This window comes from Polypterus senegalus, chromosome 3, assembly GCF_016835505.1.
Source record: "Polypterus senegalus isolate Bchr_013 chromosome 3, ASM1683550v1, whole genome shotgun sequence".
NCBI lineage: Eukaryota > Metazoa > Chordata > Cladistia > Polypteriformes > Polypteridae > Polypterus > Polypterus senegalus.
In genome coordinates, this window is record NC_053156.1 from 14,168,541 (window position 1) to 14,196,115 (window position 27,575).

Consider the following 27,575-nt stretch of genomic DNA (forward strand, 5'->3'; position numbering starts at 1 on the left):
ATTTGGGTCTGAAGGTAACAACACATCAGTGCCAAGACCACCGTTGCACACACACAGGACCACCCAATAGTTTACAGATGACTAGCTGACATTTGGGGCCAAAGTGACAAATTGATGACAGCTGGGGGCCAAGGTCACACAGATGACTGGCTGGCTGACCCTCAACCACAGCCACAACCAAACATCGATGACTGAAGAACAGTCAGTGCTGCCGTCACATAGGTGGGCCGCGGTACCGGTGACACATCAATGACCAGATGGCAGCTGAGGGCGTGGCCAAACGCAGATGACCAGATGACAGCTGAGGGCGTGGCCAAACGCAGATGACCGGCCACTACATCAATGACCAGATGACAGCTGAGGGCGTGGCCAAACACAGATGACTGGCCACTACGATGACCAGATGACAGCTGAGGGTGTGGCCAAACACTGATGACCAGCCACTACATCAATGACCAGATGACAACAGTGGCCACAGTCACACACAAACAACCATCAGACAAGTTGCGGCCAAAGCCACAAATAGATGACCGTCCAGCCATGGGCCACAGTCACAGGCCAGGATGACTAGTCCTGAACCGCAGCCACGGTCAAAGATTGATGACCAACTGACAGTCAGGGCTCTAAGAGACCAACACAGTCCTCACGTGCCGATGTCCAGTTGGTCACACATCACCCGAGGACCACAGTCTCCTCACATGCGAGTGACCGGCCAAGAGTGCCATTCACTACCAAATGCATTGAGTGGTTGAGGGCCACAGTCACACACATCACTGACCTCCTCATTCCTCACACTGATGACCCCGGTGGTCACACATCACTCAAGGGCCACCCAGATGACCAGAGAAGTGTCACATGCATCAAGGCTGGGCACCATATGACTGCTGCAGTGATGACTGGTGGATACCAAAAGGCTGAAGGTACCCTGGTAAGATGGATGTACATTTAGGGGGGCATCAAGTCATGAATGTGGCACCACACACTGGACACCAGAGGGTAAGGGCAGTGAGGTGTGACTAATGTAGTGATGTCTTCTGGATACAGAAAAGGCAAGGGCACCAGAGCGAGATACAGTTGGCACCAAGATTAGTGATCAAAAAAGTCTAAATAGGGCACTGGGCGAGTTGTAAATACACAGCGGGCATAATGTGATTAATGCAGTTACAGGCAGTGGACACCAGGTGGCAACAGCGGTGAGCACTACTGGGCACTCACTAGTTAATGTATAGAAATGCTGCAGGTACTAAAAGGCATGTGTGCCAGGGTGTGCTGGGCACCACATGATGAGAACAGTAATTTGGGCTGCAGAATAAACAGTTCAAGGATAGATGGGCACACTGATGACCAGTGGGCACACACCCCCCAGGGTGATGGCCAAGAGTAACAGACATGGATGACCTACATGATCACACATGTGAATAACCAGCTGGTCACATTTCACCCAAGGGCCAGAGTGACACACGGTGACCAGCCGAGCCTCCATCACACACATCAGTGCCAATCTTAAGAGTTGGGACCAGAGCTGAGAACAAGTGACCACCATGTCAGTCCTCACACACCCATGACCAGTAGTCACACATTCACACAAATGGGTGTCCAGTCAAGAGTCACAAACACTGATGGCTGGCTGGAGGTCACACGTCACCTGAGGGCCACAGCAACCCACCAAGAGGATGTCTCACACACACACACCAATGACAGTTACACGTGAATGACCATCCAATGGCTGAGACCCGTGGTCATCAGAACCACCACCACCAAGCACCTCAGCCCTCACACATAAACCAAGAGCCACAGTCACAAATGGGTGGTCTTCCAAGAGTCACATGCATTAATGAGTGGCTGAAGGGTCCTGGTCAGATATTGATGACCAGCTGGTTGTAGGCCATAATCACATGCATGGATGACCATCTGTTCACACATCACCCAAAGTCCACCATCACACATGGGTGGTCTTCCAAGAGTCAATCACACATCGATGGCCATCTCAATAATAACCGAGACCCTCCATCCCCAGAGACCGATGACCACTCGAGAGTCACATCCATTAATGAGTGGCAGGCTACTGACCAGCTGTTAGCCATTGCCTCAGTCACACATGAATGACCAGTCAAGAGATGGGGTCACAACCAAATGAATTGAGTGGTTGAGGGTCCTGGTCACGCACATCAATGACCTCCTCAGTCCTCACATATCACTCTAGGACTCTCATCACCCCCTTCCCCATGCCTTACGTGTGACAGGTGGTCCTCCAGCTCCTCAACCTTCTCCAGTGCCACATTCTTGGTCTCAGCGTCCTCCAGCAGCCCACCCACATCAAACACGTTGTCCAGGTAGGCCTGAATCTGCACGGCCAGCTTGTCACTCTCCGTGTGTTTCGATTTCTGCAGCAGAGAGGAGCAGAGTGAGGTCAGTCTGTCGTGTGGCATTGCCAGGGCACCGTCGACCTGCCCGGGAGACAATGGCGGGGGGCTCACCTCAAGGAAGTTGTCCAGGCCCAGTTTGGTGAATTCATACTGCAGGTGTACCCTGAAGTTCATGTCCTCCACGGAGTGCACTACGATGTTGATGAACTGCATGCAGGCCACCTGCACAAAGAGAGACCCTGGGATGAGCACCCTAGTGCTACCCAATTCCCAGAATCGGCCACTAGGGGGAGCCCACAGCCCAAACAGGAGCCACACTAGATCTAATAAAGGCTGCACAATGAGCCACTTCCGCTTGTGTCCAGCAGAGGGAGCCTACCATGAAGTCGATGTTGCTGTCCTCGTTCTGGAAGTAGTCCATGAGCTTCTCGAATCGCTGCTTCTCCTTACAGACCTGCAAACAAAGGTGGGTAGCGAGTGAGGGCAGAGCACTGTAGGGCGCTATAAAGGACCACCATATGATGACAAGGTCACACTAGGAGGATCCAAGATGGCCCAATGTGCAAACACAGGAGGGTCTGGACACACACATAGGGTCAGAGAGGAGACCTCATTCAGAGCCATTACAAGGCCGCACACACCCACAAAACACCCACCGGTCAGTTGCTTGGACCCCCTTATTACCTCCTTGAAATTGTCAAATGCTGACAGAATGATCTCATGGCCTCCCCTCACGAGACACACAGCAGCCAGCAGCTCCAGGACTAAGGCTTTCGTTCTTCAAAAATAAAAATATAAATGTATGCGTTATATATAGCGTCTTCCATTTTAAGGGGGCACACCAGTGCTGCGGCCCCCTGACTCACCTGGCGTTCTTGTTGTTCAAGCTGAGCGCGATTTCATTGACAGCATGAGGGTGCGACATAACCAGATTGAACCCGTACTGTGGAGACAAGGAAGAGAGGAAGAAATTCAGCCGTACCAGGGGGTCCTGGGGGGCACATTTGGGGCATAGGGGCAAATCACCAGAACTGACCGTACAGGCCACCGAATGGATGCGTTGGGAAGACTGAGCCACAGATCCGTGGAGTTGTGCCCACCATCTCAGACGGACCCACGTGCCACCTACCTGGTAATTCATGATGGCCCGTAGGCACATGATGCAGACGTGGACGTCATCCTTCTGGCTGACCAGCCTTGAGTTCTTCAGGGTCTTTCTGCCGGACATGGTGCTGTACCTGCAAGAGGTCAGGGGTCAACCTGAATTACTCCAATGATAGCGCCAGGGGACTGGCACTGCCCACAAAGAGCCACTTTGTAGGTCATGTAACATCCCACATCTTCATCTGCACTCCTGCCGGCTGATGTCTGGGGGTGATCCATTAGTCGAAGAAGCGGGCAAGCATCAGCTGGGCACAAGCAAGAACAGCAACAGCAACAGTGGGCAGAAGCAGCTGAAACTGCAGGTGTGGGCACTGGGTGGCAAGAAGATCTCAATAAGGGTAGCTCAGTGGTACATTCCGGGCAGTGGGGAGTCAGAATAGTGTGAGATGTGTGCAAGGCAGCAAGTAGGGAAGGTACCGAGGAGAATAGGGTATATGTTGGGCACAACGTGTTTCAGGGTAGTAGGGTGCCTTGGGCGCCAGATGGCCACAGCAGTGATTTATGCCAAGGATCATTAATTAAGATATTCACTGTGCAAAAATGGAGGGCTGTACTGGGCATCATATGGTCAGGGTGTGCTAGGCACAAAGTCTTTAATGAACTGACATGCAGTGGATGCCAATGGGCAATATTCAAAGACAATTACAGTGCTAGGTGATCAGAAAAGTGATGTGTGGTGTAGAGTAAGTGAGCAAGGTGTAGATGGGCACTGCCAGACTTCAAATGATGTGCACTGGGCATTAATGTACCGAGGGTAAAAACTAAAATTCAAAGGTAATTAAAGATGCCAGGCGATGTGAACAGTGATGTGTGCTACAGCACAAGTGACTAAAGTGTAGATGGGCACTGGGCATCACAGTAGTTGCATGTAGTGAAGGCCAGGTGGCAAGGGTAGTTAGAGGTGTATTGGGCACCAAGTGATTAACACTGGATGCCAAAAGGCATGAGTGCCCATGCATGCTGGGCATTACATAATGAGAAGGCCATTACATGTTCAGGAATGACTGATTTAAGTACAGGTGGGCACTGGCTGAGGGCTGAACTTCACACCATGTGATGGGCACACTGTGGATATCAAAAAGGCAAATGTACCAAGGTGAGATGGATGCCAGGTGCGGAGGACAGTGATGTGTAGCAAAGAAGAGGTGAGCAAAGTACAGAGGGGCACTGGGTACCTGGTAAGGGTTTCTGTGCATCATGTGATTAGCAGAATGCTGGGAATGCCAGGTAGCAAGGTGTACTGGGCACCAAGTAGTTAATATAGTGAAAAGCAAAGGAAATCGTGCCAGGGTGTGCTGGGGACCACATGATGAGAATGGTGATGTATGTTCAAGAAGGAGCAATTCAAATGCAGATGGGCACTGGGTGAGGGCTGTGCTTAACACCACGTGAGGCATTCCCTGGGCATCGCATTCCAAGGGGAAATGGTACAAGGCTGGGCTGGGCACCACATGAGGTGTACTCAAGAATAAGCAATTCAAGTATACATGGGCACTGAGCACTTGTTGAGGGGTGTGCCATTCACCTGCTAATGCACAGTGGGCATCAAATGATTAATGTAGTGACATGCAATGGATGCCAGATGGCAAGGATAGCAAAATGCACACTGGGCAATGAGGTCATCATTACATTTGTACGGACTGGCCCACTCCCACCCTGTAATGCCCCCTTCTGGCTGGCAGGCCTCTTGGAGGTTACGTACCGTAGGACAGAGTGGCGGGCAGAGCGTGCCAGGCTGCTGCTGACCGGCTGCCCATTGCTCTGGTGCAGATCTTCGATAGACCTGCTCCAGGATCTGGACTTGTCTAAGGCACCGGCGTCCTCCCCTGGGTCGAGACCCTCAAAGTCAAACCTGACAACAAACAATGCAGGGTTATGGACAAGCAGAGCAACAAACAAGAAGCGGCGGCGGCGTCAGCAAGCAGACAGGAGGCCAAGCGGGCAAAAGCAGAGACAAGGTGGCACAAAATAGCACCCTCTAATTCATGGGGTCGACTCTCTCAGGGGACATGCTCCACTACACCAGCCCCCCCGCCCCGGCATATCCCTGAGTCACTCAAAAGCACAAAATCCTGTGTATGAAGGGCACCATTTCTTCTCATGCCAGTTTACTGGGTGTCATAGGCAGACTGGCATGATGCCAGGCTCCAAAACTTTTGACTGTAAATGGTGCTGTGAAGGCAGAAGGCACTCAGTGGTACTCGGCCTGCCACATTTGACCCTCCTTCCTGTTTATCCCAGAATGGACACTTGGGAGTCAAGACAGCAGGATGGCATCATGATGGCGAGATAAGAGGGACTCTCAGTAATGTGGGCATGCTGGCCAGAGGAGTGTGCTGGATGCACAACGACGATGTTGTCCACAGGAGGGCAGTCAGCAGGCTGGTCAAAGTCTAACGTCCCTTACTGCTTTAGTGGACTCTACTCCCTCTGTCCACCATGCCAGTCCAGTGTCCCCAGTGATCAGTGCTCTACAGATGTGCACCCTCATCATCCTGTCCAACACCTTAGTCCTCTGATTTAGTGTCCCCAATCCACTCTTCAGTGTCCCCTGTTTCCCCTGTCCCCTTTTCTAGTCTAGGCTCTTGTTATTGTTGTGCCCGCAGCTCCACCTAGTGGCTGGGAGGAAACACGACTACAATGACGGGCACAGCGGTTCTCATGCTGGTCAGCCTCACCTCCTCCCCCCCCCCAGCAGCCACAGTGCTCTACTTACATGACAGCACACTGGGCGAAGGAGAGGTACTCCACCAGGACATCCAGACCCTTGTTGTCATCGTTGAGGAACTCGCGAACCCACCTGCCACAGAGACAGACAGATTAAAATATATATATACACACACACACACACACTGAATAAAGCATCTGATGCCCGCCTGGCTGCCCCACCACCAGAGGCAGCCCACCCTGCATCTGCCAGTCTTATAATGGCTTCTTTTCCCCCTTCATGCTCCTCCACCAAAGGATTTCAGATTGTGCACGACATGGCCAAGCAGCACACGTGCCATCGCCAAGCGTGAACTGGCATGGACATGTGCCCCAGAGAAGGACGGTGCTGCAACGCACTTGGAAGGTGGGCTCAGAGGAACGACCAACAGCGTGAAGGAAGACTTGCTACTCGATTTAAGTGTGTAGACGTGTAGCCTGGAGGTCCGCCATCCACTGCTACTGCACACAGCTGCTCTGGTGTTTGCATACACGAGCAGCCCACCATCCTACAGCACGTTCAGATGCGCAGCCCACCACTCATTGGCACAGACAGATCTTAAGGTTGAACTTCCATGGTGCAGGCAGTTGTGCAGCCCACCATTCTACTGACTGTGCAGACGTGCAGCTCGCGCCACAGGTATGCAGCCTTTGGTGCATAGCGATGCCCCTGGGTGGGCCCCACTCAATTCCTTTCTCTTTGCCCAGCCTACCACTCTACTGAAGGGTCAGACTCATATGCAGATGTGCAGCCCCCCAGTCAATTTTACATGCAGACTTGTAGCTTCAAGCTGTTGTCATGTAGGTGAAAATGCAAACTGGCACTCTAGCAGGCATTCAGCTGTGCAGCCTGGCACCATGTCACATTCATAGACTTGCAGCTTTCTGGTCTACTGTATGCGCAGATGCAGATTTCAGCCTTTGGTTACTTTATGGGTGGCACTCCGTACCCTTCCCTTGTAAATGCCCAGCCTGATATTCTGTAGCCCACATTGATACCCACTGCTCTATTGGATGTGCAGATGCAGCCTTTAGCATTTTATTGGCTGTGTCCTCGGTGGATTACCAGTCTGTTATTTAATACCCTTCCTGATGCCTGCGGCCCATTGAAGGTGCTGATTGCATGGGCAGGACTCGGTGAATTTCCCATGTGGATGCCCAGCTTGTTATTCTATAGCCTAAGCTGATGCCCACTGCACTACTGGATGTGTAGATACAGCCTTTGGCACTTTATGGGCAGCACTCAGTGCACTTCCCATGTGGATGCCCAGTCTATTTTCCAGCTCACAGTAATTCCTACTGCTCTATTGCATGGGCAAAGCCTTTGGCATTTTATAGGTGGCACTTATTACCTTTTTTTTGTGGATGCCCAGCCTGTTATTCTATAGTCTGCACAAATGCCTGCTACTATACTGCATGTGCAGATGCAGCCTTTGGCACTTTAAGGGCTACGGTCAGTGCCCTTCTCTTGTGGATGCCCAGCTTGTTATTGAATAGCCCACACTGATGCCTGCTACTCTATTGTATGTACAGAAACAAACTGCAGCCTTATGCCAGTAGAGATGCACTTCATGGGCTGTGTTCTTCTCTTGGCAATGCCCAGTCTGTTACTCTATTATACATGCTGATGCCCACTCATGTGCAGATTGCAGCGTTCTGCCCATGTGGGTGCTCTCAGTGGGCTGCAGTAAATGGACTCACTTGACTGGCGCATTCCACTCATTTTATACTCCTTCACTTTTTGCTGTGGCACACGCGCCACACATTAAAGCTGTCAGGAAGTTTGATGCCAGCGAGATGCCCGGGTTCTGCTTTACTGTGCCTTGCAAGGCGCTATAAAGGGCAGAGCGGCTGTATTGGAAGGTGTGGCTTACCTGGACAATTCACTGACTGGACATAAGCAGCCATCACCTGATTTAATATAGCGCCTTTCATACCAGGTTACAACCCACCATGTTTGGAGTGTTGGCACTGGGCCTCAGTGAGTTGGGTTCACACAAGGCTTCCACAGGGGGGCAATGTTTTGGGCTTAGGGGTCGCCACACCTTGGCGACTCTTTTCTTAAGTACTGAGGGGTCTGCACTTTGAGTCTTTGTGGCACATGCTAGAGGCCATGACCTTTTGGGTCAGGAGGGGGGGCGGGGGCGCATGCAGAGGGGCCGAAGTAAAATCGAGCGGGGTGGGGAGCCGCCGTCTGCCTTGCTTTCTCTCCATTCACCAAAAATGAGTCCAGAGGCGGCCGACTCAGATTTCCTTCGTGGGACCACCCGACCCCCGGCTTCCTGCCCCCATTTCCTGTCTGAGCAGATGCTGCTATTTTGGGTTTCTGGCATGTGCAGGAATAACAAACTTTGGGGTCAAAGTTCAGAAGGCAGTTGCCAAAAGAAAAGAAATGAAAAAGACCCCTCGAGAAATTTAGCATTTCACATCGACCACGAGGGGCACTGCCAAGTTTAGGCCCCGGCCTGCTCGTCCCACAGACGTTCAGCACCACCGCAGCCCCTCGGACGATGCAACCACCTTAGTCAGCAGCAGCGGTGGCCACTGCCAGGAAGCACATAATGGGAGGATCACGCAGCACAATGGCACATCCGAAACGCATTTCCAGCGGGCGCTGCCCCCTATTGTTTGGCTGCAGTGCACGCCAGCCTTACCCGATGTGATTGGTCCGCAGTGAGATCTCCAGCTCCCGCAGCACTTTGGTTGACTCCTGGACTCGCCGTCTAAACTTCTGGAATAAAAGAGAAGCCTGGTGAGCAGTGGGCACTGGTCAGGGCACCCTACCTCCAGGTATGTGAAGAATGAAAAGGTGCCCACCTTCCGGGTGACTCCGGGGTCCAGGAATCCTTGTAACTTCTGAATGTATGCGTGCGGCGGGTTCTTCACTTGAAATCTCTCCTGCAACACAAAGGCGTCACCAAAAGCACAAGGAGCCAAAATGGTGGCATTGTGCCCGCCAGCTCTGGCACCTACCTGGTCACAGATCAGGTCCCACTTCTTCTCATTGTCATATTGTCTCAGCAGTCTCGCTTTGTCTGGCGGGAGGTTCATCGAGTTCTAAAATGACACACAGGGGACAAGTCAGTGACAGTGGCAGGTCACACCCAACACTCAAGTCGGGCACCACCAGCTCAAGCTACCACAACACCACCAGCCTGCAGCCCGGGCACCCAGGGCACTATGGGGTAGGAAGGTCACTGTCTGATGTCCAGTGCATTGTGGGACAAAGACTGGCCAGTCCAATTACCCAGGGCATTGTGGGACAGAAACTGGACAACCCAGTATGCAGTGCATCGTGGGACAGGGGAGTGGACAGCCCAGTGCCCAATGCATTGTGGGATGGAGGAGAGGACAGCCCAGTGCATTGTGGGACAAGGGGAGTAGACGGCCCGGTGACCAGTGCATTGTGGGACAGAACACAGGAGACCCAGTACCTAGGACATAACAGGACAGTCTGATACCCACTACACTGTCAGGCAGAGACTGGACAGACTGGTGCCCAGTGCATTATAGGACAGTGGAGTGGGCAGCTTGATACCCAGTGCTTTCATGCAAAGAGAAGTGGACAGCCCAATGGACTGCAGGGGAGTGGTCAGCTTGAAGTACAGTGCATTGTGGGTAGTAGAGTGGACAGCCCCACACCCAGCGTGTTGTTAGGGATAGGGGAGCAGACACCCTGATGCACAGTGCATTGTGGGACAGTGGAGTGAGGTGCAATGCATCTTGGGAGGCTTTGAAACCAGCGTGCAGAGCAGGAGTGCAGCTAGCGCCCTCTGTGGTCTCTCTGCTCAAAGCCACAGGATGCTCTCTCTCGCCGGCGGTCTGCTCATCTTCCTCACCTGAGCAGCTGCCCTCATTTCTCCAGATAGCAGAACACAAAGTGGCCTGCAACTGCGGTGGCCGCCATGACGTCACTTCCTGCCATCAGTGAGATGAACTGACTGAAGGGCATTGAGCTGCCCGGGAGAACAGGTGGCACTCAAAGGGGCTTCGGGAATTCAGAGGTGGGATGCAAGGCCTCCGTCGCAAATGGCACGCAGGTGGCTGCCGTCCTTTGACCCACATGCCATAAAAGTCCCTGCACGGGACAGCGCACTTCCTGTGGATGACATCAGCGGAGTCTCGTGGTCGTGACGCCAGGGACAGGAAGTCAGCTGAGGGCGGGCAGAGGGGGGATTCCAGCAGCGCCGAGGTGACTTTAATAATGCGCACATTTCCAAACTAAGCTGAAAGGCTCTGTTATATAGCGCCTTTAACAGCGAGCTGTGCACCTGAAGCACTCATTGAGTCAGCAACATAACAGTCAGTACAACATGGCACCTCTCAGACACCAGCCTGCATGCCTTACAAGATAAGATGGCAGGGGGCACACACAGACCACACTCAGACCAGCACTGTGCTGCATGTTCTCCCCATGTTCCTTTGAGACCCCCAACTCATCCCAAGTACATGTAGCCCCCCCAGCTGTACCCAGGGGCTCAGTTAGATGTTCCTCACCATTAACCAGGTGGCCATTTATTCCATTAAACTATAAAGCGGCGTGCGACCGTACGGGCGTCCTGATGTGGGGAGTGGGGGGGTTTTGGGGGGTGAGGACATACCTAACAGAGACTGGACAGCCTGGCACCCAGTGCATTGTGGGACAGAGTGCAAAGGGCAGCACCAAGTGCATTGTGGGACAGAGTGGACAGGTCAGCACCAAGTGCATTGTGGGACTGGGGAGTAGACAGCCCAACACCCAGTGCATTGTGGGACAGAGTGGACAGGTCAGCACCAAGCGCATTGTGGGACTGGGGGGTAGACAGTTCAACACCCAGTGCATTGTGGAACAGAGTGGATACTCCCAACACCCAGTGCATTGTGGGATAGAAAGTGGATACTCCCAACACCCAGTGCATTGTGGGACTAGGCACTACACAACTCTGCCTCCCAGTCCATTCAGTTTACCAAGAGGCTGTTTAGTCCATCACATAACGTGCCTTAAGGTTGAACTTCCATGGTACGAGGAAGTGGTACGGATCAAGTACAAGAGACCCCGTGGAGCACTTCAGTAAAAATATAGCGCCTTTCAGGTAAAGCAGAATCGTAAGTCAGCCAGTCAAGTCAATAAGATTGTGTCTTAATGAAAAGCTATTTTAGAGTTCAGCCTTTGACACGACGTTTACTACTTGGGATGCTCTATATATAGCGCCTTTCACAAAGACAACCAGCCCTATACAAAGTCCCAGCAAACCTGAAGGGGTACCAGTCGGGCGGGCGGATGGGCGCACACCCAGAATGATTCAGACACAGACAGATGAAGTAAAATGGTGCCTCCACCTATATAGTGCCTTTCATACGGAATGCCCTAAATAATGAGAGTTATCTGCCTTTACTGAGCATCCTCAGGTATCAAGTCATATAGCGCCTTTCACTGGCACTTTTAATAGAGCACCAGACAAACTGTGACTCATCACTGAATTCTACGAAGGCCCCCTTGTGTTGTTACCACCCACCATTTAATTATTAAGACAGAACGTGATACGCATTGTGGGCGACAGGTGGCGCTCTCAAACCAAGAGGTCACACACACCAGAAATAAGAAGGAGGGAGGAGCACAGGGAACAAAGGCAATAGCAAGAAACAAAAACCAAAGACAACAAGCAGCCACTTCCCTCTGGGTCTACCTGACCAGGTGAGCCCCCGTCTGCTCTCTGGGGTGGCGGCCCCCCAACTCCAAAGATGAAGTTTGAAACTGCCCTATTAGAGGTCCCTCTAGTGGCCCCAGGCTCTTATTTATAGGTACAGGTGCCCGCCTCCCCTGACATACTAATGCGGGTGGGGGGCTTCTGTAAAAACATTTTATAGCGCCCTTCAGGCTAGTGCCTCTCACAGGGTGCCTACTGACTTTATTATATTTAGGGAATCAAACCCCCAAGTCCCTCCTATTTAGGGTGCCACACCTCATTCAGCTGCATATAGCGCCTTTCAATAGAAGAAGTCCAACGTCAGGACTAGTTGTTGGCAGTGTTGATTTGAACTCTTGAGACGCAGACACACACAGCGAGGGGGTGCCCACACCCGAGTATCATGCCCACTCACTGTGCCGGCTGTGGGCCAGCAGGAGGGGTCAGCGTGGTCAGCGGGAGCGGTCATTAGCTGTCAGCAGAAATGGCGACTCGCCCACCCATGGCTTCCTGCTGAGCGAACGAGTCAGCAAATCTGAAGCGTGACAGCGGGGTGAGGAGCTGAAGGCACCAAGCGTGCAAAACAGCAGCTGAAGGGTTAATGATACAACATGACCGGACCACCCGGACGTGCAGGGGTCTTACAGTACCTGTGGTGCTCTCTGCTGGACAAGATGCAGGCATTCAGTCCGCAGATAGGGGGCGCCCTCCTATTTGTATGCCCATCATCACGCCCCAAATGCTTCCTAGTCATCCAGAGGGTTCCCCGATGACCAGACCACCTGGAGGTGCAGGGGTCTTACAATATGGGGTGCCATGTGCTTGAGGACAGGTGGTCTCCAGACAGGCAATTTTCCCTTTTTTGTTCCCCTACCATCCCACCCCAGATCAAGGGTGCCATTAGGCCCCTGGTGCCACGTACCTCTGAAAATGCTTTGGACAGACAAGCTAATGAGTGCCCACACTGCGCGCCAAGTGCCACCCAACCACTCCAGCTCACCAAAGGTAAAAGAGGGGCAGCGCTGCTTAATTGATGGTTAGCCCGCTCTAATTATAGCGCTCTTCATCTTCGGATCTCTCATTACACCCCCGCCCAACAGTGAGGATGGCAACACTGACTCGTGCCAGGCCTTGAGGGCACCACCATCAATCAAGCTTTGGGCCAAATGACAATTGTGACTGACGCTGGAGTAAGCTGTCCAGCCCAATGTCAACAATGTGGACCCCCTGTGTGGCACAAATGAACAGGGCAGGAAAGATGTCAGGGAGATGCCCACCTGCCCACTACAGCCAATGGGCATTATTGACTAAGAGAGAACAAATTTAGCTTGGCTGAGAAGAAAACCAAAAAAGGGACAGGATGGGCACAAAAAGACAAAGAAACTGAACTTGAGTGACACAGACAGACAGACAGACTGGCACAGTGGGCAGTTGCTCATTTTCTGACTTTTGTTAATAGGGTGGCATTATTCACAGCCCCCTCATTTTCCATCAGGTAGGCATGACAGAAAGTCCCTCATTTTGTAATAGGTTGGCACAACAGTCCCTCATTTTTCAAAAGGGGGGTGTAACGGGCAACCCATTGTTTTCCAACAGGCTGGTACAAACAAAGCTGCTCATTTTGTAATGGGTGGGCATAAAAAAAAAAAACATTTCAAAGTTTCTCAAAGGATGGATGCTCATTTTCTACCAGGCTGACACAATGGGCAACCCCTCATCTTCCACTGCAGGGTGGCACAGTGGGCACCCCCCTCTTTTTCCAGCTGTATTCTCTCCTACTGTTTCTCCTCTGCCACTGCAGGGTGGATGCTGCATGCCCAGTGCTCCCAGTATGAGGGTACCTTCTACTGTTTGGAGACCCAGGTCTGGGGTCCCACAGTGGCTGCTGTCAACCCCGTATAGTGGTATATAGCTCCTTTCATGGCCGTGTTCAACAAGTGGCTTAATAAGATATGACAGTCACCACTTCAGACCTCCAAGTAAAATGACCAAATCAGTGGCGCCCCCTTGTGGCTAATCTGTGTTATCTCATTGAGAGCCAATCCTGGACAGGGCACCACATTGGAATGGGGGCATGTGAAATGAAGAAAAAAAGAAAAATCCACATGGAGACAGCGAGGACAAGCAAAGCCCACACCAACCGTGGTCGAGCCTGGACCATGGAGCACCGAGGACCTCACGCCTCCCACTCAGCCCACTTCTAAACCTGTACTGGGGTGAAGTTTGGACCTCTGAACAAAGCAGGGACCAGAGCTGCTCCACTGTCACAACTCAACTGTCACACAGGGACCGGGACAGCACAGGGGGCTTAGTGTAGGTTGGGTGGAGGACCAGAACTGAGAGAGAGAGAGAGAGAGAGAGAGAGAGAGAGACCCTATTTTTAAAAGAGGACTAGGCCAGCATTGGGCATAAGGCGGACATCCAACTGCCAGGGCATGATGTGGGGTGGATGAGGAGGGAGACAACAGAATAAACTTCAGGGGGCAACACACCTTATATGACTGACTGACAGACAGATAGATTTATCTATTATATACAGTAGAGCCTTTCACATCTATCTATCTATCTATCTATTATATAGTGCCTTTCACATCTATCTATTTATATGATATGAAAGGTGCTATAAAAAAAGACAGAAAGACTGACAGGTAGGTGCTGTTCATATCTGACTACTGTACTAGACAAATAGAAAGGCACACAATATATTTTTTATATTTATATACAATTCTTTTTTTTTTGCTCACTTTGGGACTTTTGTTGATTGTTTGCGGTCTTCCTTCTTTTTTGCATTGTCTGTGTATGTCAGCCTTTCTTATGTGCCTTGTGTTTTAGGGGAGGTTCCCCAGGGGGCGGAGCCACCTGCACCTCACTGCCAGGGACCGCCCTCAGCCCTATAAAGGTGGAGGATTTCCCACAGTTCTGGGCAGTTTATTCGAATGCCCTTGGGAGTCGGTGAGCTGCTGTGTCTGAAATGTGTGGGGCTGCAGCACCCCCTACTGGTCACACTGTGCTGAACGGTATAATGGTTCCAACTGGTCGTCCAGTCAAAGCACGTGTAGCTTTTTTTTTTTTCTTTACTTCCTTGTTAACCTCGCGTGTGACCCGCGCTAGGAATTCTAAATAATTCCAGTGAATTCAAACTCAGGGTGACAGTTAAGGGTCCGCTTTATGGTGTAAAGCCCGGGTCAGTACACTGCTGCCATCTTGTGGATGAAATAACATCACACTGCAACAAAGCTAGAATAGTTCTGTGTGTTTTGCCACAGTGAGGTAACTCATCAATATTTATGAGTGGGGCGGAGCCTTCAACCAAACCACAACAGCATGTAAAGCAGTAAAGGGAGTTCTAGAAGAAAGTGAAACCGAAGCATTTAGTTGAATCAAGTGACAGTGATGACAATGTGACACAGACACAGACAGACAAACTGATACATGACATGGCACTTGATGAGCGGACCGCTGTGACATGCCTGGTGACTTCAGGTACAAAACTGCAGTGGGGAGCAGCAAGTTTGTGTGTGGCCAAGAGGCAAAATAGTTGCTATCGAGTACAAGGACATGAGCCCCCTAGGCACTGTTCACAATGTGGCCTGGTGCTGTGGTGGTCTATAAAAATGCAAGACGGCACGTCAAACGTGCAGATCAGGCACCGACATTCTACCTTCTCATGAAAATGCGTGCAGTACGGGGGTGGGGGGGATAATGGAGCTTCACACTGACCACCAGAAGGCAGCCAAAAGCTCCGCCCACTAATCTCAGGATGTGAATCTCACCTTCTTTCTGCTTCTCCATAACCAGTGACGGCCATGCAGACACCCACACCAGGGCTCCAAACTGTCAATCAGATGAGTGACCTGCCCACTAATCTCTAAGTGTACAGTGAAGGGGTGGAGCTTCACACTTTCAGGGGGGCAGCAAAGTAACCCACCCACTAATCTCTAGGTGTACAATGATGGGGTGGAGCTTCACACTGTGGGGGGCAGATGAGTGACCCGCTCACTAATCTCTAAGTGTACAGTAATGGGGTGGAGCTTCACACTGTTGGGGGGGGGCAAATGAGTGACCCGCCCACTAATCTCTAGGTGTACAGTAATGGGGTGGAGCTTCACACTGACTACCTAAGGCTATCTAAGAGACCTGCTCAATAATGTCAGGGTGTGAGGCCCGGACCCTGGGAGTGACGGGAGGCCCCCCTGTGCTGGTTAGAAGCATCACACAGACCACCTTGAGGCAGCCCTCCCACCAGTCTCAGAGTATGAAGCTCATCTTCAGTCTCTGCTTTTCCGTATCCAGTGGAGGCCGCGCCGACACCCACGCCTTCAGAACACAAAGTGCAAAGCTGAGAATCTGATCAGGGCCGTGAGGAGAAACCGGAGCCGGAGAGGAGAGCAAACCACAAAGGGGCTTTTGTGTGACTAGCAAGCCATTATCAGAGCAAAGGCACGGAATAGGCAACCTGCCGCAGCTCCCACCCCAACAAACACACGGAGACATCCAAAGACGACTCTCCGACCACAGCGTGAGAAAAAAGCATTCGAGTGCCACCGAGTCAGCAGCAGCATCTCATGAAGCGTTTCTCTTACATAGCGCCTTTCCATCACTGTTACTGAACGCTTCTAACAACCAGACTGTTAGAGATCTTGGAGGAAAGCAAGCCTAGGGATATACACACTGAGTGTATAGCGCCTTTCATGCTGAACATCATCACAAGGCAATTAGTTATGTGGAGTGACACACTCGGGGTCACACTGGGTGCCACTGAGACAGAATGAATGGGTGACAATCCGATTCTGTATTTTTATACAGGAAACCATCGCAGCATAGCTGAGACCGGACTTCAAAGTGACAGCCTTGGGACAACTAAAGGGGACGCCCCATTATGTGACGTCTAGTCATAGGGGGTCTCGGACTTGTGGACTGCAGTCACCGGGCAGGTCACATTTAGGGACTGCCTGGCGACTTTGCAGCACAGCCCTTCTGGCCCCTCTTCCTGGCAGCCAATGGCGTCCTGGTGTTGTATGGGGAGTTCAGTCGGAGCCTCAATGCCCTTTTCTCTTTGCCCATTCTGTCGTGGGACGTAAAACCCAAGTCATCATGCCGGCGAGATTCCAAACCCCCCCCCCCGCCACTCCCCCTGAAGTGGGCTAGAAGAGCATTCATTCATTGTCAGCACTCGCAGAGCCCAACCTACGACAAATCACAAAAAAAAAAAAAAAAAAATCAAACCTGTCAGAGGGGTGCAGACCCTGGTGGGACCGAGTTGCTGGGGGTGTCGGACCCCACGACTGCAATTCATGAAAGCGCCATGCCAGCTGCTAAGATTATGCAAATTAAGGCAAGGACTGAAACGTCACATAATGGAAAGAGGCCTTTAGCTTTATATATAACTAAACAAAGCCCGCCGGACACAGCGGTCAGACATCACGTGATGGACCAGAAGTGCTGTGAAAAAGTATTTGCCCCCTTTCTAACTTTCTCACACTTCCTTCCATTCCCCAAAAAAAAAAATGATATAAGCAGGACAGCAGCATTTGTTCAATCAGGATTTTCCCTCATCTAAGGTTACATTTCTGGCTGAAGACCTGAACACGTTTGGAGTGTCAAAGATGGGAACAATAAGAGCAAACCTGGAAGGGGGCAAATACTTTTACACAGCATGGCACATTTTATTATTCATGGCAAAATCCAACACCAAGATGGGTTACAATATGAGATGTTGGGCTTGAATTTCACTTCTGACAGAGACAAGGAGACCCCCTCCCTCCCCCCAATTAAACAGGGGGCTGGGGGGGGGGATTTCAAAATAGGGGTTTAGAAAGAAAAAACAAAAAAAATCACTGGACCCTGATGGGCAATCAGATGCACCTTCATGTGTGCATGTTGGCAAAATAAAATGAATATATAAAAATAAAATAAACAAGTCAAACAACATAACTGTCAGGGTGTGTGTACAGACAGCCGTGTGAAAAAGTAAGTGCACCCCATGAGATGATGTGTGTGTGTGTGTTTCACACATCGAGACTCAGCCTCCAGCTGGTAAAGGTGACAACACCACACACCTCGGGTCACACTCCGTGTGTTCACGTGACGTTAGGAGCTTCCAAAGTGTGCTAAGCAAACCCGTACACCAGTTAGAGAAGCTGGCATAAAACGGCTTCTCCGATGCCAGTAACATCAGAACACACTGGCCGTACAGCCCACCAAAACCCACCAGTCCCGTCCACTTCACTCTTCTAAAATGACATCAGGATGAGTTCTGAAGGCCCCTGAAGTCTTTCTGTCTACCAGTGAGGAGCGAATGCCAGGGTGTTCACTTCGCCTCGACTTTGGAGAAATCACAGAAGGGTTTGTGAAAAATCGCCAAACTTGCCAACGTGCATTGAAGTCAACGGGGAAGGAGTACCTGAAGGAGATCCGACTGAACAATACTGGGGCCGCCATCTTTAAATTGACCCTGCGGGCTACGGAAATGTCTGCCAATCTTACTGGGGCCAAAAAAGGCAACCCGAGCAGCATGGCGGCAGTGCCAACCACTGTACCAGTGTGAGATCACAGAAGAAGAACGAACGAAGTCAGAGACGCACAGTCATAGAGTTCATTGAAACAAAGTGGGAAGGTCGAAATCAACGACACAGACGGAAAATTCAAAGTGGCGGGTCACGACGGAGGCCAGGGGGCCCGTTTCGTTTTGTGAAGTCGCACTGAAGGCTCTCCGAACCATCTGTGCGGACGCTTGGCACCTTTTCTTCAATCAAAAAGATAGAAACATCTTGTAAATAGCAAGACATCTTTTGTTATTATCATCATTGTTATTATTACTTGACAGGGTCTCCTGTGTTCTGGGGGTGCATCAGGCTCCTTTCAAGGTTCATTTTTTTTGATCTCCATGTGGCTCATCACACAGGCAGAGGGCACACGTCTCCTTCTCTCAAACTGACGTGGCACTCAGAGATCGACCTGCACATTTGGTGACAAGCAGAGGTGACGCGATATTTAGGTGTCATAAAAAGAACAATCTGAGAACCTCCATTACGGAGTTAAATGAACAGCACCCTGTACCTGGGTTGGGGGTCCCGTCCAATGTTGGCTATTACAGCTCCAAGTGGGATGTCATGCTGGCCTCACAAAGCTTTATGGGGCACCGGGGTTCTCCTAAACCCACCAAACTATCAGTAAATAATTCAACGAGCAAAGGTGAACACAAACACAGCAAGTTCACCACAAATAAGACTTCACTAATCAACACTGCGGCCCACCGCCCTACTGGGTCACTCACTCCGAGTGTCTGTGGCTCTCTGTGTGAAAAGAGACGTCCTGATGTTTGTGTGACATTCACCCTCCACAAGTTTCCAGCTGTGTCCCCATTGAACTCATTTTAAAGTCACAGTCTGATCCACTTCACTGATTGCCTTCATCATTTTAAACTCTTCAGTCAGGTCTCCTCTTCATCACTGTAAAGGCTCAGCTCTTTTCATCTTCATAACTCACCCCTGTAAGCCTCAATCAGCCTCATCGCTCTTCTCTGGATTTTCTCCAGTGCTGCTGTGTCTTTATGGAGTCGTAAACTGCACACAGGACTCCAGATGAGGCCTCACCAGTGTGTTATAAAGCCTGAGCAGAACCTCCTGTGACTTGTACTCCACACATCAAGGCGCTATATAACCTGACATTCTGTTAGTCTTCTTAATGGCTTCTGAACACTGTCTGACAGTCGATAGCTTAGAGTCCACTACGACTTCTAAATCCTTCTCATAAGATGGACTCTCGATGTTCAGAACTCCCATTGTGTATTCAGACCTAAACCTGGAGACCACAACTGCACCCAGGACTCCAGCTGAGGCCTCACCAGTGTGTTATAAAGCCTGAGCAGAACCTCCTGTGACTTGTACTCCACATATCAGGGCACTATATAAACAATAGCCTCCATGGTCACTTTAGTCCACTTTAATCATGTCACTCATTAATCCCCATTTGGTTCTGTGACTCCAGTTTTCCCTCCATTGTTGGTCTCTGTGGTCCAGGATCAGCCTTGTTACTTGCCTCTGCTGTGACTTTTTTGTAGCCTGGAGACCACAACTGTACCCAGAACACATGAGGCCTCACCAGTGTGTTATAAAGCCTGAGCAGAACCTCCTGTGACTTGTACTCCACACGTCAAGGCGCTATATAACCTGACATTCTGTTAGCCTTCTTAATGGATTCTGAACACTGACTGACAGTCGATAGCTTAGAGTCCTCTACGACTTCTAAATCCTTTAATCTTTCCTCATAACTCACCCCCTGTAGCCCCTCAATCAGCCTTGTTGCTCTTCTCTGGACCTTTTCTTGTGCTGTTATGTCCTTTTTGTAGCCTGGAGACCAAAACTGCCCACAGGACTCCAGATGAGGCCACACCAGCGTGTTAAATAAACTCCCCTGACTTGTACGCCATATAACAGGGCGCTATATAACTAAACCTGCTATTAGAACAATGGAGGAGAACCAGCCAGTCAGCCCACCAGTCCTGTCCATTTCATTCTTCTAAAATAACATGAAGTCAATTTTGCAAGTTCCTAAAGTCCTCCTGTCCACCACACTACTTGGTCTCTTACTCCACGTGTCTGTGGTTCTCCGAGTGAAGACAAACCTCTTAATGTTTGTGCAAGTTTCCCCTTCACAAGTTTCCAGCTGTGTCCCCGTGTTCTTGATGAACTCATTTTAAAGTCACCGTCTGATCCACTGCACTGATTCTCTTCATCATTTTAAACACTTCAGTCAGGTCCCCTCTTCATCACTGTGAAGGCTCAGCTCTTTTCATCTTCATAACTCAAACCCTGTAGCCCTCAATCAGCCTCGTCGCTCTTCTCTGGACTTTCTCCAGTGCTGCTGTGTCTTTATGGAGTCATAAACTGACCCCAGGACTCCAGATGACGCCTCACCAGTGTATTATAAAGACTGAGCAGAACCTCCTTGGACTTGAACTCCACACATCAAGGTGCAATATAACCCGACATTCTGTTAGCCTTCTTAGTGGCTTCTCAACACTGTCGGGAAGTCGATAGCTTAGAGTCCTCTGTGACTCCTAAGTCCTAAGGTGGACTCTCAATGATCAGACCTCCCATTGTGTGTTCAGACCTAAACCTGGAGACCACAACTGCACCCAGGACTCCAGCTGAGGCCTCACCAGTGTGTTATAAACACGTGAGCAGAACCTCCTTGGACTTGAACTCCACATATCAGGGTGCTTTATAAGCTAATAACCTCCATGGTCACTTTAGTCCACTTTAATCATGTCACCTATTAATCGTCATTTGGTTCTGTGACTCCAGTCTTCCCTCCGTTGCTGGTCTCTGTGGTCCAGGATCAGCCTCGTTACTTGCCTCTGCTGTGACTTTTTTGTAGCCTGGAGACCCAAACTGGCCACAGGACTCCAGATGAGGGCTCACCAGTGTGTTATAAAGCCTGAGCAGAACCTCCTGTGACTTGTACTCCACACATCAAGGCGCTATATAACGTGACATTCTGTTAGCCTTCTTAATGACCTTCTGAACACTGTCTGGAGGTTGATAGCTCAACAACGTGACGACTCGTCCATTATGTAAATGCGTCAACAGACGTCGATTTCTCGGCGAGTAACCCGGGTATGTGGCCACGTAAACCCTGAAGCGGCTCACAGTTGAGGATTTCATGGCCTGCGCTCGTCTGTTCTGCTCGGTTAGCATTCAGTAGCCACAGGTAGAAAACGGCGGCGGCGTCTGCAGGATTCAACACGTTTGTAAAGGACAAGAGGACGATCCCATCATGAGGGGTCATTTATAGGCTTTGCATTGCTTAATATTCTGTTCTGCACTGAGGTAAGACAAGCTCTTATCACAGGGAGACTTTAGTGTAATGCCCTAATAATTCTTTACATTTCTATCGCACTGTCCAGGGTACTCCAAGTGCTCCAGAGAGTGGGGAGCCCATTCACCCACCGCTAATGGGTAGCACCCACCTAGATGATGCGATGGCAGCCATTTTTGCACCAGCACACTCACCACACACGAGCTGTTAGGTGGTGAAGTTGCAAGAGGAACGGCTAATTAGAGACAGGGGATCATTAGGGGGGCATAATAACCAGACTCTGGTGGGCAATTTAGCCAGGACATCGGGGTACCCAGGGATCTTTAGTGACCACAGAGAGTCAGGACCTCGGGCTTTACACGTCATCTGAAGGATGGCACCATTTTTTACAGCACTGTGTCCCCCATCACTGCACTGGGGGCATTGGCATCCACATTCAGATCACAGGGTAGGTGCCCCCCACCCCCCACTGGCCTCACCCAGCAGCACCCCCAGCTTTTTCCTGGTTGGCCTCGTCTGACCCGATCTGAAGTGCGGCGGCTGTTGGCCAGTCAAGTGTGCAGCTCTTCAAACAAAAGAAGAAAAAGTAAAATAAACACGTGAGGCACGGTCTGTGTGTGTGTGTAACACTCGAGAAGGATCAACGATACAACTGATCTAGTGTGTCAGTAACGAGTAATCAAACTAAATTACTTTTAAAAATGACATTCACTGGGAGACGCAGACTCCGCGCTAGTTTAACCTTCAAAGGAGATCTCCACGAGTGGACTGACACGTATAAATATGGAGCCTGAAGAAACCAGGAAAAGTCACTCTGTGAGAAGAGCTCGTCCTACCACAGAGCAGAACACGAGAAGACCTTACAGAGGGTCCAATCCCAGAGCCAGCGGAGAGAAGGAGAGATGGCACAATGGTATGGCGCCACGCGTCCCAAATTGACATCTATGATAAGGTTTGTAGTTTCTAAAACTAATGAAGCCAGGAATGGGAAGAACAAGAATAAGAAGAAGAGGAACAAGAGCAAGACAAAGAACAAGATGAAGGACAACAAGAAGATGAAGAAGAAGTAGAATGATAAGAACAGGAACAAGATCAAGAACAATGACGATAAGAACAAGAATGAGAAGAACAAGTAGAATAAGAAGAAGAACAATGAGAAACAACAAGAACGACAAGAACATGAAGAACAAGAAAGAAGAAGAAGAACGACGAGAACAAGAACAACAAAAAGAAGAGGAACAAGCGCAAGACAAAGAACAAGACGAAGAACGACAAGAAAATCAAGAACAATAAGAACGAGAAGAAGAACAGGAACAAGATCAAGAATGACAATAAGAACGAGAAAAACAAGTAGAATAAGAAGAAGAACAATGAGAAACAACAAGAACATGAAGAAGAACAAGAAAGAGAAGAAGAACGATGAGAACAAGAACAACAAGAAGAAGAGGAACAAGCACAAGATAAAGAATGACAAGAAGATCAAGAACAATAAGAACAGGAAATGGATCAAGAATGACGATAAGAAGAACGAGAAGAACAACAACAACAGGAACAACAAGAATGAGAAGAACAATAAGAAAGAGGAGAACAAGAAGAATGAGAAGAAGAATGATGAGAATGACAAGAACGAGAACAAGAAGAAGAAGCCGAAGAAGAGCCTAATCATGTAGGATATGGCACTAAGCGGCCCCACTTTGCCACATGATGACTGTCGGGACACACACAGACACACCGATGGTGGACACGTGGCTGCTCCTGCCTTGTGCCCTACGCTTGCTGTCCACCCTGCTCAATATAAAGTGGTTTCTGAAGAGATGGAGGATCCACGGCCTTACTTTCTGATGAGTCCCCTCCCTGCTGTTATGCCAACAGAAAACGCCTCGTAAAGCGACAGTTTTCCGGAAACCGCCCACCGCTCTCGTCTGGTTTGAAGTGTGTGCTGCCATCATGTTGAGATCTAACGAGCTCTCTGAGGCCTTCAGAAAACAGGAAGGTTCTGGATGCCAGTGAGTCTGCGAGTGATTTCAAAAGACCTCCAAACAACTGGACATCAAGCACCGCACAGCTCAGAAGATGGTCAAACAAGGGCCAACGCGTCCAAGTCAGGTTCAGAGGTTCAGAGCGAGAGCAGAGCTGAGAACCCAAGAGTTTAATCCCAGGACCTTCAGGCATTTCAACCACTGAGGCTGCACACATGATGAGTGCCAGGAGGAAATCCTCAAAGCTCGAGAAAGGTCTCCATTAGTCTTGGGCTAATAAAAGTAAAAAAAGTTACTTTATGAGAAAATTCTCAGAACACGAGAGTCTAAAAATAGGGAATCTAAATTCATAAAACGACAGCCTGAAAAAAAAAAAAAAACGACAAACAGACGATCAAAAGAAAACATAAAAAGTAAAGCAGAGAGCCGGAGAACAATAAACGGGTTTTCGTGGCCAGCATTGGGCATTTCGATTGATTTCCGTGATGTGATTCTTTCCACCTAATCATTTTGGCCAAATTGATTGATGCGATTTATCAATAGGGTACGGAACTGGTGGCAGAAAAAAAAAAAAACGCTGATAATTCATATTGTGTAACGTTGTCATGTTTGAAAGCACGAAGCCTCAATCAGTGAACGAGATCTGCTCCGCTCTATCGATGAGCCACAGAAGTGAGCGTTAAAGTAAAGTGGAAAGCAAATAGTTGTTGGTGTGTTATTATATAGCAGATTGTCATTTCTAAGGATTAGGGGTCGGCTTAGGGTGGGTGCGTGTGTGCGCCTGTGTGTGTGGTCCCTCAAAGCAGTTTGATTGGTCAGTTTGGCTTTGCTCCGACTCTCCGCTTTCATGGCGGTTCCTCAATCAAACGCAGTTGAGCCTGGAAGCGCCGGGCAATGAATGGTCTAGGAGGAACGCCGAGAGTCAACCTTCAAAGATGGAAGCCGTTCACAAAGATAAAAATGAGGGGTTCATCTACCATTGATGGTAGAATAAAAAATGGACAGAAGGCAAGAAAAGTACCTCACAATTACTGAGGGTGAGGATCATGGGTTACAGAAAGAGGAAAAGTTGGACATGACAGGCTGAGACACAAAAGGATACCAAAGAAAGGCGTAGGAGGAACGCCGAGAGTCGCCATCAGAGATGGGAAGAGTCTGCAAGAACACAGAGTGCTGACACAACAGGTAGTGCGGGGGTCCGCGTACCACTGTAGTTAAAAAACGGATAGGATGTGAAATGCCGGCTCTATGGTAATGCAATCGAAAAAGGAAGCAACAGGCAAGACGGGCCGAGACACACAAAGATACCGAAAGAAAGGAGTTGGAGGAACGTTGGGAGTCACCTTCAAAGATGGAAACTGTTCCCAAAGATATGAATGAGGGGTTCTTCTACCATTGATGGTAGAATAAAAAATGGACAGAAGGCAAGCAAAGTACCTCAAAATGACCGAGGGTGAGGATCATGGGATACAGAAAGAGGAAAAGTTGGACATGACAGGCTGAAACACAAAAGGATACCAAAGAAAGGCGTAGGAGGAACGCCGAGAGTCGCCATCAGAGATGGGAAGAGTCTGCAAGAACACAGAGTGCTGACACAACAGGTAGTGCGGGGGTCCGCGTACCACAGTAGTTAAAAAAACAGACAGGATGTGAAATGCAGGCTTTATGGGAATGCAATTAAAAAAGGAAGAAACAGGAAAAAGAGGTTGAGACACACAAAGATACCGAAAGAAAGGCGTAGGAGGAATGCTGAGAGTCACCTTCAAAGATGGAAGCCGTTCACAAAGATACAAAGGAGGGGTTCATCTACCATTGATGGTAGAATAAAAAATGAACAGAAGGCAAGAAAAGTACCTCAAAACGACCGAGGGTGAGGATCATGGGTTACAGAAAGAGGAACAGTTGGACAAGACAGGCTGAGACACACAAGGATACCAAAGAAAGGCGTAGGAGGAACGCCGAGAGTCGCCATCAGAGATGGGAAGAGTCTGCAAGAACACAGAGTGCTGACACAACAGGTAGTGCGGGGGTCCGCGTACCACTGTAGTTAAAAAACGGATAGGATGTGAAATGCCGGCTCTATGGTAATGCAATCGAAAAAGGAAGCAACAGGCAAGACAGGCCGAGACACACAAGGATACCAAAGAAAGGAGTTGGAGGAACGCTGGGAGTCACCTTCAGTAATGGGAAGAGTATGCAGGCACACAAATGGTGTAGACACAGCAGGTGATGGGGGGTCTGTCTACCACTGTAGTTTAAAGAAAAACAGATAGGATGTGAAATGGCAGCTCTATGGTAATGCAATCGAAAGAGAGGAATCAACGAGCAAGACAGGTTGAGACACACAAAAATACCGAAGAAAGGAGTTGGAGGACCACTGGGAGTCACCTTCAAAGATGGAAGCCATTCACAAGGATACAAATGAGGGTTTGTCGACCTTTGGTGGTGGAATAAAAATGGACAGAAGGCAAGCAAAGTATCTTACAATGACCGAGGGTGAGGATCATGGGTTATAGAAAGAGGAACAGTTGGACAACACAGGCGGAGACACACAAGGATACCAAAGAAAGGCGTAGGAGGAACGCTAAGAGTCACCTTCAAAGACGGAAGCCATTTACAAGAATACAAATGAGGGGCCTGTCTACCTTCTGGGGGGTGGTATAAAAACGGGAAGCAACCCGCCTCAAAAATGACCGAGTCCAAGCAGCAGGCTTTATAGGAACGCAATTAAGAGAGATGGAGGCACACGAGGATACCGAAGAAAGGCGTAGGAGGATTGCTGAGAGTCACCTTCACAGATGGGAATTTTTTCATAAGAACACGAATGACGCTTACACAGCAGGTAAAATGGGCCCATCTACTACTGGAGTTAGACAGGAGGCGAGCGATGCGCCTCAAAATGAGCGAGTGTGACAAGCGGGCTTTACGGGGAACACAATCGAAAGAGGAAGCGTCGGGTAAGGGAGATCAAGACACACGAGGATGCTGAAGAAAGGCGTCGGAGAAACGCTGAGCGTACACGTAGGCCGAGATATCAAACGTCAAATACGTTTACATTTCATCCCCTGCGGGTTGTTACAAGTTGTTCCCACAAAAGGACACAATATATAAAACGTAGCGTTCAATCGGGTACGTTTCTGTCAAAAATGATTCCAATAACGGGACTGTACAAAAAACAATTCATAATTCTAATCTAAATGTGCCGTGACCATATTGTATTCATTTGACGAACAAGAGAGTCCCCCATGACAGAGTTCTTGTTTGCCGGTAAGGATTCAATTCGAAACTCGAAAGAATGAAAAGTGAACGAGAATCGGGGGAAATCAGACGGGCGCTCTAAACACCCACCCGGGAAACGAAGATGCCAGGCGACATCAGCGCACCCCTTTCAATCCGCTGAATCGATTCATTTGTGCTCACAAATCATTTCATGAGTTATCGACAAAGAGTCAAACCGAACTGTTCACAAATCAGCCGTCATGGAAAGAAATGCCAGGTGCGCCAGGCAGACGGGGACTTAAAGCGTAGCCGTTATCCAATCGTGCGCGATCTGCCAACAGAGTGTAACTGCAGATCGCATGTGACGCCCCGACATCACGAAAGGCCCAACACGATAAGACTACGGTTAACATTAGGGTCCTGTTAAACGGTGCTTAAGATTAGGGTAGTGGGAGGGTTACCCGACTCGAAGGGCATTTTGTGATTGGCGTAGTCGCTGTCACCTGGCAGGCTGCAGTTAGACCCTTCGCTGATCCGCTCAGTGTGAACTAAATTCTACATTTTGCCACTTACATTACACTTTAAAAAAATATATATTTTTAAATATGACATGAGAATATCGTGCCAAAATTACCGTATTGTACACACTGGAA

At 49.6% G+C, this 27,575-nt stretch overlaps 1 protein-coding gene across 1 annotated transcript in view; it reads right to left on the reverse strand.

Moving 5' to 3' along the window:
• Positions 1–27,575, reverse strand: part of LOC120524857 (formin-like protein 3) — a 60,545-nt gene that overhangs the window by 12,128 nt on the left and 20,842 nt on the right. The window contains 11 exon segments of the mRNA XM_039746653.1: positions 2,235–2,384; positions 2,478–2,588; positions 2,746–2,820; positions 3,051–3,144; positions 3,233–3,309; positions 3,496–3,604; positions 5,233–5,382; positions 6,247–6,330; positions 8,891–8,967; positions 9,054–9,134; positions 9,210–9,293. Of these exon segments, the coding sequence (XP_039602587.1) occupies positions 2,235–2,384; positions 2,478–2,588; positions 2,746–2,820; positions 3,051–3,144; positions 3,233–3,309; positions 3,496–3,604; positions 5,233–5,382; positions 6,247–6,330; positions 8,891–8,967; positions 9,054–9,134; positions 9,210–9,293 (1,092 nt within the window).